The 15436-nt window shown below is 41.8% G+C and overlaps 1 protein-coding gene across 1 annotated transcript in view; it reads right to left on the bottom strand.

Annotated features, from left to right (window-relative positions):
- CDK4 (cyclin dependent kinase 4) overlaps positions 1-8896 on the bottom strand; it is a 31629-nt gene extending 22733 nt beyond the window's left edge. The window contains exons 1-2 of the mRNA XM_075199334.1: positions 8750-8896; positions 4421-4674 (exon numbers count right to left, since the gene is read on the bottom strand). Of these exons, the coding sequence (XP_075055435.1) occupies positions 4421-4638 (218 nt within the window). The 5' untranslated portion in view covers positions 4639-4674; positions 8750-8896. The remainder of the gene's footprint in view (positions 1-4420; positions 4675-8749) is intronic.
- Between the last annotated feature and the right edge of the window lie 6540 nt (positions 8897-15436).

Below are 15436 nucleotides of genomic sequence, written 5' to 3'. Positions count from 1 at the left end.
CTGATAACTTCAACAACTTTAAAGAATTACGAAGTATAGTGGTTCTCAAACATCTGGTGCTTAAATAACTCACCAGAAAAAGTTTAATAAAACGTGAGCATGAAGTGACCCACTAGTATAAGCGACAAAGGATTATAAATCTTATTATATGAAATTTCCTTAATTTATCTATAATACTGTGCTCATGTTCTAAAACAGCATCAACAATGTGAATTTGTAAATATTTCTATTTTTTTCTCTTTAAACAATATGCATATAATAATATTGTGTATAATATGCAAGTCATTTATGTGCAGATAGTTTCCTTTGCATTGTACTAATGGTTTTTAGCTGCCTTTCTTTCACTTCAGTTATAAAAAGAAACCAACCATCCAAAACTGAAAGGCGGAAGATTATTACTGTGCATAAGTTCCGAATTGTTGCAAAAAGTAGCACAGAGTGTAAACCTTCCATCTGTCACAAATAGAACTCACTGTTAGTGATGAAAATAGAATACAACATTGGTCGCACTTAAACATCAAGAGCCATCATTGTAAAATAGTTCATATGGATACAATATTCTTTTTAACCTGCATGCTGCACAGCTAAGTGATGGTTAATCATCTGATGGCAGAAACATGGAATCCTGGCATTCTGAACCACAACTGTGAATTTGGAGGGGGAGGGGGGGTAAAAAAAACACAAAACAGTAAAATAGTTTTGGTCAACCAGCCATAGCTCTTCAGCTCCTTACATTTCACAAGCCATTGAAAATGTGCATGCTCAGTTTTCTTAGGTAATGCAAAACACTGTTCTTTACACAGCTCACAACATGAGTCAGTACATAACATTGTACTGGTTGCTGGTGATGATTACTGCAGAGTCAGGAGGGTTCAACCAGAAATGTGACCACAAGTGCATGCAAGTGTATGAAGGTCATCATTTCTCCACTATGAACCAAAGGGAAAGGGAATCAGACTTGTTCAAGGGGGACTCAGTGTGGTCTGGAAAAAATGATGTGTATTGTTCTTTGTTCAACCTACAGATCATTTTCTAGATTTGTCTAGATACATTTTTGCTTTTGGGGACTTTACATGGATTCTACATACAGATCAGAAAACCGTCCAAGTCCATATAATTCCCGGTCCTTACACTACACTTATCTATGAATACAACCTTACAGGCAATGTTAATGTGTAAATGTGTAGTCTTATGCATCACACTGGACAATTTTTTGCAAAGTTCGTTTGGTTACAAATAAGCGGTACAAGGCAAAGCTGGAATTGCAACAAAAATAAAGAAATGAACAAATTAAAAATAAAAATGCAGTACAGTATAGAGAATATAGTCATTTAGAGTCATGAATTGGTTCAAAACACTGTCTCAGGCATGTAATACAAGGGCCTGGCCTAGAAGTGTTATATTTCAAGAGCAACAGGCCAAGTAAGCTACTTGTCAGCATTGCCCGTTAGGTTATTTCAAATATTTCCTCTGTAGACTGAAAGAGGAATGGAGAGGATCAGATGTTAAAACATATGGACGGAAATATTATTCATTGCAGTTCTCAGTAGAAATAAAGTACAGATGAAAATTGAAATGGAGCAGCAGCAAAATGGCACCTACAGTCCATTCTACATGTGTTGTCTCCGTTACCGGTCTGTGACATAAAGGTCTGTAAGATAAAGATGGCAAAGTGCCGAACCTTCAGAGAGTGACTTAGTCAATTCAGAACTAAAGAGATAAAAGGAGCAGAGTGGAAGTAACACTCATGTAATAGTTATGAGCGCATTATGAAAGTATTCATTTATATACCTCTATAGATATATAGAAAATGTATCAAGTGGCGATATGACCTTTTGAAAACCGCCATCTAAGAGTGTTATACCAAGGATGATATGGAGACATCACCATTTATTTATATAGTGCCACTAATTTGCAACGATGTACAGAGGATGTTTGTCACTCACATCATTCCCTGCCCCATTGGAGCTTACAGTCTAAATTCCCTAACAGACAGAGAGACTAGGACAATTTGGTAGCTGCCAATTAACCTACCAGTATGTTTTTGGAGTGTGGGAGGAAACCGGAGCACCTGGAGGAAACCCACACAAGCACAGGGAGAACATACAAGCTCCGCACAGATAGGGCCATAGTCGGGAATTGAACTCATGACACCAGTGCTGTGAGACAGAAGTGCTAACCACTAGGCCACTTAATGAAATTGATACTTTTAAATTGCACAGACATAAATTTACGTGAATATAACAAGGATACACAAGCACACAGTACTTCATACCTTCCATTCTTACACTTATAAATACACTGTAATATACAATCAAATACATACACAATTACAGGTTCAATCACACGTGAACTAGACACATATACATGAACAAACAACAGACATGCTTGAACACAAACTTATAGGGACAGTCAGAGTTATTTCAAATAGAATTTAACCATTGCCGCTCTTGCACTAGGCAACAGCCCTCTGGCACTGTACTAAAGTTTACTGACCAAGTGCTTCAGTTTGCTGAAAAAGAGGCCATGTAAATGAGCATAAAGAGACATCATAAAGAGATAATCACAGACATGTTCCATAAACCACAATAAATCAATCATTCATCTTCATTTTCCAATGTATTTTAAATGAAATTCACATTCACTTTTTATTTGTGCCTCATGCAATAAGAACGAGGCCCAGGAGAGAGCATCGGACGCCTGCTGAATGAAAAAAGGATCTCTTCTCAGCAAACAGAGCTGGAATATCCTTTTATTTCTGCTTATTACATGGGGTACAAGGCACTACATATTAAGCAAATAAAGAGCAACATATTGGATCCATTTAGTAATTTTGGATTTAAAAGTTATCATGTATTATGTGTCATGACATAGAAGAAAATTACTTTTTTGGTTTGCACAATAAACGTTACATTACCATAGTAAGGAAATATTAATTACAGCACTTGAAACGTGACCCATAGCTGCTATAGCTCACAATGTTCCACGCGTACCTTGTGAGTAGGAGATGTGATCTCTGTCATAGGTAGGACAACGAGTTTTACAAGATACAGGAAAAATCTGCTACCACTTCTACACTTAAACAGATCTTCATAAAAGGACACAATGTGAACCTATATTTATACTTCAATGACCAAACCAATTGTCAAGTTGTTGTGATGAATCCGTTTCACTGAGAATAAGAAGTCTACTTTATATTGATTTATTGTTACACAATTAGCACAAACCAAGTAACTTACCCTGAAAGTGTAATCAGCTGGCTCAGCACTCCTGTTGCAGTAATAAGGCCAAAAACAAGTTTATTTCTAGCCTTTAATAGTATCCTGGGACACTATGTGCACTGATGCACTGATCACAAGCACGGCTGTTTTAGGGGGCACTATTCAGGGAGCCCACCTGTACACTTCCTAGGAGCGGAACCGAGAGCTACTATCTAGAACAACAGATGTCCTGGAAGGACAAGAAGGCCCCTTGTTTTAAAGGAGGAGTTTACTCTTTAGAATGAGTTTAAATTCCAAGGAGATAATAAGACCTTTGTTAAATTTATAAAAGTCTAAATTAAACAAATTAAAAAAAACCCACAACAGTCTGATCCTTAACCTGTTTTTGTTTTCCTCTCTAGACACGACCTAGGACATACAAGTTACCCAGTGCACTAAGTTTGTAGGCACAAGGCTGTGGGAGCCATAAAAGATCTTAAAGCAGCACTGGTCCACAAGGCCAGAAAGCAAGATTTCTATCACTAATATCAGACATCCATAACAAGATCCCCTCTCTTTCTCAGAGTTGGCCCCTCCCCAGTTATCTTCCCTTTAGGATGAATGAGAGGCTCATGGCGGTGGTTGACAATGCTGCAAGCAGTTTTAAATAAGTCCTCCCTAAACAGGAGCGAATACCTTGACTGGGGCATTTTTCATTCATCACAGAACCAGCCATATTAGAGGAGCGCAGGAAAGTGACATTTACTTATTTTATTTACCTCACATTACTCCGTCCAAAAGTACAAATTTATAGTGAAAAAAAAAAAAGTAGCTTCCATAAACGAAGATATTTACAATGTCCCTGCTTTTGTGTTCATGTGTGTTGTCTGCAAATCAGTAACTGCTATCACAAGATTACAGTTTACAGCAGTAAAAATAAAGTTGATAGAAGCACAGAAATCTGTAAAAGTTATACATAGAAGCACACATTGATTACACTATATCTTTCTGTCAATAAAACAATAAGCTTCTTAATCTTAGAACACAATATATTATCTGTAGTTGTCATTAAGTATTAACCAAAGAAGATTAATCATTAGTTCTATTTTAAATGTCAATGAAGACACACACCCCTGCAAGCAAACAATTTTTTTTTTCCACAAACTAATAAAGGGTACAGATGACAAAAAACCTGCAAAGCAAATAATTAGTTTACTCACTTTACAATGTTTGGATGGTCAAAGTGCTCAAGGCGTTTCAGCAGTGCTACCTCTCTGACTGTAGAGAGGGGGAGTCCATTCTCATTAGTCTGAACTCGCACATTTTTGAGGGCCACGAACTTCCCGCTCTGTAAATCTCGGGCCTTATACACTGTGCCATAGGCTCCAACACCAATTTCAGCAACAGGTTCATACTGCCCACGTATCTCTTTATCCATATTCCTGAGCACGCGACCGATCCTCACACTCTCTACCTGAAAATACAAAAAGTTGCTGTTATTTTTCCGTAAAATCAGGATACAGAGCAGTAAACACAATCTTTACCTTAAGGCAACACTAGAATTCTTTCAGTATTGTACAGAATGATTTCAGACGATAAAACAGTGATGTTGAACAGGCAGCCCCCTGAGCCTTCACATGCAGCCCTTCCTGCTTTATTGTCAGTCTCATTTGTTAAAGCTTGTTCAAACTGACTGCTGAAATGTTATTACAGACAGGCGTCCTTTTCTTCATTGAAATGTATTTTATTTTTTACTTATTATTGCAATTAAGGGTAATGTGCGGCCCTTTTCAAGATTAGAGGGCGCCCACGCGGTATCAGGGTGCCCATCGCTGCTGTAAAATATGCTCTTGCAGCAAGTCCAATACGTTCGTACCAATATTTATTTAGTGGGCATAAACATAGTTATGCCCAATAATGCTGGTGAAACGCTGCAAGCTGTCTGTGAAATATTTGACCGCATGGGTAAATAATATAAAGGGGCAATACCTAGTAAAATGAAAACTGTTTCTGTCATCTGGATAGTAAGGTGCAATTTAAACTATTTGTCATCCCACCCCTCTATACGTAACATGAAGGATAGTCCATACTTGCCAACTCTCCCGAAAATCGGTCTCACGGACTCCTGGGACAGCATCTCGCAATTGTCTAGCCTAAATGACGCGATTCACATAATTTTGGCCCGCCCCCCACGACAAAACGGCATTTCCGTCGCAGGGCAGGGCCAAAATGACGCGTTTGGCCCTGCCCCACCCCCTCCCGCCCTCCAGTCACGCCCCTCTCCCAGAATACACTTGCCAAAAGTTGGCAAAGTATGGGATAGCCCAAGCAGCGTGTAGTGTTGGGACAATGAAATCTAGCCTAAACTAGACTTTGTTCCCCTACAGGAAGGGGCAGGTAGAACAACAGAGCAGAGAGTACCATAGAGGACTGGCTTTTTAACATATGAAGAATGGCTCATGGCTACTGCATAGTCTATTTTACCCTTAAAAATAGCCATGCATGCAGCTAAACTGCTCATAGGTCTGATCGGGGGATTAGTAGACATAATAATAGGTATAATACATTAAAATTCTTAGGCAGAAGTGGTTACTAGTATTGTATTATGTACTATCCAAGTGCATTGTTCATTGCTACCATTTAAGTGTTAACCTCACACATGAGTCTGACCGCACCTAGAGTGACTAACTATACTTAGCGTGAAAGCTAATTCAGTGTCCAGCACTCAAGTTGAATAACCAGATCCTACGAGGCACAAGTCGTGCACGCTACGAGATAGCCACCGTGACCGCATTTTCCATTAGCATCAGAACATTCCAGATTACACGTTGATCAGCATTGACAATCATTGTGTGCCCACATGCACCTTTACTTTTGTGGAAGGAAAAGGTAAAATAAATATACAAAAAAGACCAGAGAAACTTTAATTAAATAAATGTTATCAGAAGCAAGACAGCCGCAAACTGGCCCTAACTAGAAGAGGAGAATAAAAATAGAAGAGGAAAAATGTACTCTATAAACTTTGTAGTCTCCAGCCCTGGATCAAAGCCTCATAAACAAGATAGATCTGTTTAAAACGATATTAAGCCCTCAAATGTATTTGTAGCATGGATGTAGAGGCCTAGTTACACGTTTACATTTCCTTGGAGGTCAGAACAGTTCTTTCAATGGGGATAGAAGACAAACAATGTGGTTACATAAAAATTGGTATCCACAGTATCGACCCCTCACATGCTCTAAAACCTGCTCTCTGGGCACCTAAGAACCATTCTCAACCACTAGGAATAATCAGCAGACAGACAGCACACACCAGAACTTCGCTGACTGCTATTTACAAATAAAGTGCATTTTCTTCCTTTTAAATAGGACAACTTACATATTATGTCTAGTGGCCATCTACCATGTGGAATTACCTAAACTATAATATTAATTCTATTTGTTTGTGTTCTACTGTGAATATGACAATAAAGAAAGTCACATTCTGTAAGTCAGCCCCTTTCCTTATGTGAATTATAATGTAGCTCTGATCTACCACAATCCTGGAAAGTACCTTGAATATAGTAAATAAAGCCATAACTTCATAAACGTATAACAGTGACTAATGAAGTGTCACATAATATGATTACTACATACAGTACAATGATTGATGTCTACCTATCGCAACAAAGAGCTGAACTAGAATTCTCAGTTTTATGTATTTAGAGCAATCCCACAAAATCATCCTATAATTCATCTAATTCAGCCAACTTTAGGGATAAGAAATGTAAACTTTACTCACAGTCTCAGGCAGATATAGGGGTATCTGCCTGTTAAACCAGAGACTCCTAAATACACCTTCTTTACATCACTAATAAAAACCAATTCAAACTGTCAGTATAGATCTATTATACCCCATTTTATTAATGCCCTGCATGGGATAGGTACTGCAGCTATACCATAAAACTATGGCGGCCTGCAGATCAGAAGGTAGCTCCTGGTGACATCATCAAGTCACAACAAGGAAGTGGTCAAGTGCTATTGCACTGAACAGTGTTCTCAATAGAAAGGGTCTGTAGAAATCACATGGCTGATCTATTGGTTGCTGGCCTGTGTCTAGACCACAAGGTTGTCATTGCCAGTCCACAGTCCGCAAGATATGAGGAGCATGGTCCCTTCATCTGTCAGATATTACCTGAAGGGGTTAACATAAACCTAAGGGGAAAAAGGAAAGCAGTCAAAAGCTAAATAAAATGCAAATAAAAAGTGGATGACAGCAGGGTAAAAAAATAAAATAAAAGGATACAGTATTCTTATGTCCTATTACCTTTAATAGAACCAGAATGCTATGCGAGATGTGCGGCCAACAAGCTTTTTTTGGGGGGGCCAGAGAAACAGATGACGATGGCCCATCAGCTTTTGGGGTGCCTTTAGGCCCCACAATGTACTTAGACATCTACATCTTATCCTAGCCAAAGGCAGAGAGTGGCCAACAAGCCTCTATTTTATATGCAGTAAAAAACTTGACTAAGTTTCAGAAGCTAATTATTAACAGTTGGCAACATTATCCAATAGCGTGTGTCTCACGTGCTGAGAGTTGTAGTTAAATAATGGTTCGTGTACAAAAGGTTTCTTACTTAATCCCTATCTCATACAACAATACAAAGCATGTACATGTTACATCAACCTTTATTATATACAACAGTGCCTACAATGCCCAGCAAACTTCTATCCAATGTGGTGAAATGTTCTTTTTTTTTTATTACAAAGTGTACATAATACTCTACTGCTTGAATGGTATAGAAAGGCTAAAAAGAAAAATAATCCTTTTGCAGAAAGTCTTCATGTAACCTGCCGAATAGCATTGGTCTAAATAAATGCATATATATATAAGGAGGTAGGTTTGTCACACATGCTGCTGATTGGGAAACCATCTTTTGTGTAGAGCACATGGGGCTCTTATCATGAATGGGCACGAAAGGAGGAGGAGGAGGATCAGCTTCTGCCCACTCCCTCCCTGTATTACACCATGGAATAATTAAGTTTCATTCTTTTCGCATACCCACAACTTTCCCCTTAATTTCTCCTCCCCTTCCTGCCACAAAAAAATTCTCATTAGCTCAAGGAGTTTCCAGGACTTAAAAAAAAAAATACAAACAAGTCTGGCAGGGTCTGTGAGTTTTCAGGATTCACCCCACACGCATGCCATCTGTTCCTCTCGGCAGCCACATGTTTGACTCTTTATGTACCAGGGCATCTTGTGAGATCCACCTGACCGAATGCAGGAGACATTTTCCCCCAGGCTAATTCCATACGGGGCGCTCCCTAAATGTTGGCACTAACCGGCTCCTCAGACATTAACACCCCTAGGTCACCGACTGTAAGATACATTAGTTAATGCATGGGACACTTAAACCCCATTAACCTAAAGACCAATTTCATTTTTGGACATGAGACTGCGGAGTTCCAGGTTCCCCAGCGCCCTAATAACCAGCAGCTGGCTAGCAGATGACCAGGATGGCCATCACTAACACGGCTCACAGCTAGAAATATGCGAGTTGGTGATTTCTTACCCGGATGTGTATCACTTCAGCAGCAGCCGTTCAACAAAATCATGTCGAATCCCTCCGTGTTCGAATGAGAGATTCTTTATCTGGAGCAAATTCACATGCTCACCATTCAGTCACCCAACACATAACAGAATCACTTCCTGCCCTAGCCCACTCCCACTGATAGGCTGGAGCTCACCCCCGTCCGTGTCCCACCTACTAATTATGTGGCCTGTCTCAGTATAAAGTCTGTATATCCCCCTGCAGCATTTAGGACAGCCTAATAACAAATTACTCTTTTATCGAGGCGAGGAGAAGATACATAGCACAAGTAATAAAATGTCAATGGTTAATTTATTCTGATACATATTGCAAAGTTAGGGGCAATTACAAATTGCTTCAGATGCTCTCTGCCTGCAAGTGCACCATTTCAAGTTTAAAATAAAATAAAGGAAAATTGTTCCCTAGGTGGCTGTGCTAAGTTCCACGCAGGCACCATATTTCTTGTGCTTTTTGTGTGGAGGGTGTCAGAACATTTGATGAGTACCCCCAGACCTTATCTCTAATCTGCCTCCACTGGTCTGTAGCACCTGAGAAGTCTCCTCCTTGTACACTGTAGCACAAACTGTTGAAAAAGTTAATGCTGGCTATGATAGGTGAACACACAGTACAGCGCAGCTTGCTGTGTAGCTGCAGACTTGTCAGACTTCCCATGCAGACCCATGTCCACTTCCAAAAGAACCTACAATGGGCACTTGAGTGCCAGAACTGGATCATGGAGCAGTGGAAGAAGGTGTCCTGGTCTGATGAATCACGTTTTCTTTTACATCATGTGGATGACCAGGTGCGGGTGCATCGTTTACCTGGGGAAGAGATGGCACCAGTATCCACTATGGGAAGAAGGCAAGCCGGCGGATGCTCTGGCATTCATATGAATGTTACTTTAACACATACCATCTACCTAAACATTATTGCAGACCAAGTACACCAAATAGGAAAAATATATATCAGGCGCTAGTGAGTATAAATATTATTAATAATAACGACAATTGGTGCCCAGCTGACCTGCAGCTCTCAAAGTAGCAGGTTGTTACAACCGCCAAAGATAGAAGAGAGCCTTTACTAATCCTGATTAGCGCTAGCAGACCAGGAGTCTAACGAGTTCCCCAGTATTCACCAAGAACCGTCACAAGGCAGGATGGATTTTTCTGCTGAGGACTCGCAGGTCACGGTCCCCTGGAGCAGCAAGGGGAGTCAGAAGCACGGCAACTAAGTTGTTCTGACACAGGACAAATGTTAGAGTGAGGTTTAACTAATAGAAGGGGTCTTAAAAAACCTGCCCCGACAGGAGAGCCATGTCAGCCAAAACCCTGGTAGTGCCGGCAGAGGACGGTGCTTGAACGAGAACTGGTAAGTCTTTGACACTGTGTACTGTAACTACTACAAAAAAAACAACAAAAAGAAAAAAGAAAATGATTAAATCGCTGATATTGTACAAAAATGTAATTTATTGAGACCAAGTACACCCCTTCATGGCAACTGTATCTCTGATGGCAGTGGCCTATTTCAGCAGGCCACTGTAGAAAGAGCCCTGTACTATCCACTGCAGTGTTGCAGAGGATAATGCACCCTGCAACACTGCAAAAACTGTACAGGAATAGTTTGAGGAACATGACAAAGAGATCAAGGTGTTGTCTTGATCTCCAAATTCCCCAGATCTCAATCCGATCGAGCATCTGTGGGATGTGCTGGAAAAATTAGAACCATGGAGGCTCTACCTAAATTTACAGGAATTAAAGAATCTGCTGCTAACGTCTTGGTACCAGATACCACAGGACACCTTCAGAGTTCATGTGAAGTTCATGCCTCGACGGGTCATCGCTGTTTTGGTGGCACGAGAGGGACCTATACAATATTAGGCAGGTGGTTTTAATGTTGTGGTTGATCGTTGTATATATATTGTGACATGGGCACCCTTCGGATGTTGCACATATGACATTGTGTGAACACACAAAGTTCCACTTTCTTGTGACCCTAATGCTAACTTAAGAGAAATCATCTTCCTAGTCACTGACCAACTTGTTTGGCATCGGTCACACTGCATAATGAGGAGCTAAACTTCCCTAAAATGTGCCCTCTCCACTACTGTATTTCATTTCAGTAATCTTGCACTACCAAAACAAATTTTCCATTGTTCCGCCAAACTTGGTGCATCGAGGCACCTACGCTGTACTTTGCAGGAACCATCCTGACTTTGCAAAACTCTTCCCCTCAGCTTGTACAAACATCTGCTCCTCCGCAAAGCTATGCAAAATCTAGGTGCACAATATGGGAGGGGCGTAAGGATATATTTAATTGTGCGTCAAATGTTTTGCACTTCATAAACTACCTCCGCAGTAAGTAAGGCCAATGTTAGCAAGGGTACAGCAAAGATAAAGCAGGTGCAGTGTGGTGAAACGAGGTATTAATAGCACCCTAACCAGCCTTTCCATTGTTTCCTCACAAAATGTGGATTATAGGATGTACTTTTTATAGCCCTTGATTTTGTTCCCCAGCCCAGCAGAGAACAACTGCAGTGTCTAATTACTAGAGATGTTCACTGACCCCCGTGTTTTGGTTTTGGATCTGGATTAAGTTTGTGTTTCGGTTTTGGCAATATTTTTAGAAAAATAGCTAAAATAGGCTAAAATCACATAATTTTGCTCTTTTTTTGTGCCTACATTATTATTAACCTCAACAACACTAATTTCCAATAATTTCCAGTGAATTTTGACCACCTTACAGGTTACAATATTATTTTCATCCACTTTCGGACAAAGACTGCAGCGACCTGGCTGGATGCTAAGCGACAGAGCAACGACACAAACACACCGCAGTTCATAGCACATCTAGGAAACATTGCCAGACAGCAGTGGCAGAAAACAAAAGTAGTGCAAGATGGAATTGTCCTTGGGCCCTCCCACCCACCTCTATGTAAGATATTGAAAAGAACATGTACATTTTAACAAAGCAAGCACTTCAGCGATAAGGAGTGCCACTTTTGTGGCTGAAGTGCTTGGTTTGTTTGGGCCCCCACAAAAAAAGCTACCAATAGCTTAGCTGCCTTAAGCCCAACAGTGCTGTCAATGAACTCTATATTATTAAACCATGTCTGCTCGTGATGCTTCTTCTCCTCTCTAGATACTTCCCTCTCATCCCTGAAGAACTGCCAAACTTATGTAGACACAGGAATGGATATTACAACTGGAATGGCATTAGATCTGCTTCAGACAGACTATGACACGAAACATGTGGGCAGCATGGAATCCGTCATTCTAGAATAGGCTGCATTGAACAGAGATTTGAACCAATATATAGACACAGTTGAGGAGACCGTACTTAAGTTAAAACTTGACCCACCGGATGAGATCCCGGATTTAAGAGAGCTTGTACACAAGAGATACACTGCATGTCACGGGCACTAGGAGTCTTTACCCAGGTATCACCAGATGATGGACTTACCAGAGCAGTATAGATGGTAATATGGTTCTCTGGTAGCGGGGTGATAACGGAACAGGAGACAGCAGATGGTAAGAGAATGCTCGTGGAAAGTCTATGACTAGCAGCACTGGTAATATATAGATAATTGTACACGAGGAACTGGATGGACAAGGAAACGTGAGGGTAGTCAGTGGTCTGCGGATAGCAAGTTGTACCACTGCTATAGTGAGGAGGAATGTCCAGAAGTAACGAGGAGGTGATGAGAGTCAGCGGTCTGCATATAGCAAGTGGTACCGCTGTCTAGGTGAGGGAATGGAATCCAGGTGAAGGTATCCGGGAAGTCAGTGGTCTGCGTTAGCAAGTTGTACCACTGCTAAGTGAAAGGATACAGGAAACTGGTGACTCAGGAAACAGGGAACAGTGGTCTGCCTCTAGCAAGTTGTACCACTGAAATATATCTGTGAGGAGGGGCACGGGGAGGTAAATGCAATGCAGAGTATACACGGGCACACTGAACTTGATCCCACGATGATATGCACAAAATAGTAATAACTGAACAGCACTGCACAAATATACAAAGTCACAAGAACTCCAGAGGAGAACAACTCAGTCCAGCAAGATATGCAATACACCAGCACAGTCAATGAGAAGTATGCATACCGTGGTTCAGGAGAGCAGGCTGTCAGACAGAAGTGCAGGGATACCTGAACGGCTGGAGGCCGGCAGGATACGAAGTCCCAGGAGGGTGGAAGCGGTAATCAAGTAGGTGCAGCGCACAGGTAGGTAGACCAGCAGGGATGGAAACAATACTCAGGAAGCAGTAGTATATAGAACTGGACACCTGGAGAACACTGAAGAGTAGAGATGGTCTAGCCGAGATGAAAGCAGCGGAGCGTTGATCCAATGCAGACAGGCGAGTTGACACAAGCGGAGACACTGTAGAAGCACGGAGAGCGGATCAGCTGGCTGCAGACACGAGGAGTACTGGAGGGTTGCGATGAGCAGGGCACTGCAGATACACGGAGGCAGCGGATAGGAATCAGCTGGTGCAGTCACGATGAAACGGGAGAGTTGAAGTGAGCAGGATACTGTAGATACACGGAGGCAGCGGATAGGAATCAGTTGGTGCAGTAACAATGAAACACGGGAGAGTAGAAGTGGTCTGGAAACTGTAGAAGCACGGAGGCAGCAGATAGGAATCAGCTGGTGCAGTAACGATGAAACACGGGAGAGTTGAAGTGGTCTGGAAACTGTAGAAGCACGGAGGCAGCGGATAGGAATCAGCTGGTGCAGTAACGATGAAACACAGGAGAGTTGAAGTGGTCTGGAAACCACAAACGAACAACAGGAATCAGCAGGAGCGGAAAACACGAGGAAACACAGGAACACCTTCAGAGGCTCATGGGGAATGAGACTCCAAGATCAGGCAACGAGGTATTGATCTCAGATGCTTTAAATAGGGAGTGTTGCCTGATCAGCCAATTAACTAAAAGGAACATGTACTGAAGGTTTGAAAGGGCTGCACATGCGCAGACCCTCAGGATGGTGGACGGCCACGGTTCCTAAACACACGAGAAGTAGCACTCACAGTCCGGTGAGTGACACTGCGCTTCAGAAGAGTAATACAGAGGAGGCCCTGAAGCAGGATGATAAATATGTCCAGTTTAAAAAACAGCTAAGAGACCTGAGAAAACAAATGGATGTGTCACCGGCCCCTGCAGAGAAGGTTTTGGAAGATGAAGACGAGGAGATCGCCGTCACCCAGAGCACTCCTATAGCATAGTTGGAGCTGGTGAACCCTGGAGTGAAAAACAAAGTATGTGGTCACACGTACGAGAGAGAAGCAATTGAAAGCAAATTTAAGAAGGGTAAATCCATCAGTTGTCCTAAAATTGGCTGAATCACACTAACGTGTATATCAGATCTTGTTCCAGACATTACACTAAAAAGAGCCATTGACATTAAACAGCAAAAAGCAAGGTCATCACTGAGCTTAGAATTGGCCCTAATCCCCAAAAAATTAAAATATAGCTAGGTACCTTTGATGTAAAGTGCAGATTACAAACACTTTGTGCAATAGTGATGAAAAAGCAGGAAAGTGGAAGGTTTGAGTAATGCATCTACACATCAATCTAGACATTCATGCTTACATTACTTCTGCAAGCAATGTTGTTCTTTGTTACTAAAACATCTAGGTAAGATTGGCACACAGCGGTAGCTGAAAGGAAAAGTGGTGCAAGATGGGATTGTCCTTCCACCCACCTTATTGTGGCTCTTAAAAAGGACATGCACACTTTAACAAACCAAGCACTTCATTGACAAGGAGTGTTTGGGCCCCCACAAAACAAGCTGACAATGGCCTTAAGGCACCTTAGCTAACAGTGCTGTGAATGAACCAGTGGCAGATCTAGGGGGGGGGAAGGCGATCGGGGCAATCGCCCCCCCTAGCAGGGGCTTGCTGCCGACAGCTGCACACTGTGCAGGTCCCGTTCGGCAGTGACAGTGTGCTGCCCAGCTGCTCTGATTGTGTTTTAAACACAATCAGAGCAGCCAGGCAGCACATCGTCACTGCCGAACGGGACCTGCACAGTGTGCAGCCGCCGGCAGCCTTAGAAGTCAGAAAGGAGGGTGGGGCCTAAATCTCCCCCTCCCCCATATCGCCCGGGGTAGAAAATTTTTCTAGATCCGCCCCTGGAATGAACTCTACTGTGGCAAGATGTTGTCATCATCCTCAGCCTCATCCTCTCCCTCATTAGTGTGTACATTATTAATTCATCACCGTTGGAATCCACCATTACAGAAGTCTCTGTACTTTGCTGTACTTGGCGGTGAAAGGCATTCTTCGTGGAAATGGTAGTTAATTTTGCTGAAGATCATCTTTTCCACATTTTGAGAAAGTAGCCTCCTACGCCGATCGCTGACAAGGTTCCCGGCTCTACTGAAAACTCTTTCCGAGTAAACATTGGAAGGTGTGCAGCTTAGGTAGTGCAAAGCGAGTTGGTACATGGGTCTCCAAATTCTCCTTTTTTCCGTCCAGTATGTAAAGGGACTGTCTGATGTGTTTTTTTCTATGCTGTCGTTAAAAGAATCCTTCACCATCCATGGGATGTTGATAGTAGGATCAGGTGGAGTTACAGCAGAGGTGTCAAGTTTTTTGGTCAATTCTTTTAGACCAGACCAGATGTAAAAATGTTGTGCTGAGTCATCTGCATCATCCGTGCATCTCTTGGG

Source organism: Mixophyes fleayi, chromosome 2, assembly GCF_038048845.1.
Source record: "Mixophyes fleayi isolate aMixFle1 chromosome 2, aMixFle1.hap1, whole genome shotgun sequence".
NCBI classification, from domain to species: Eukaryota; Metazoa; Chordata; class Amphibia; order Anura; family Limnodynastidae; genus Mixophyes; species Mixophyes fleayi.
The sequence above is the reverse complement of the archived record's forward strand: the minus strand, read 5'-3'. Positions and strand labels throughout refer to the sequence as shown.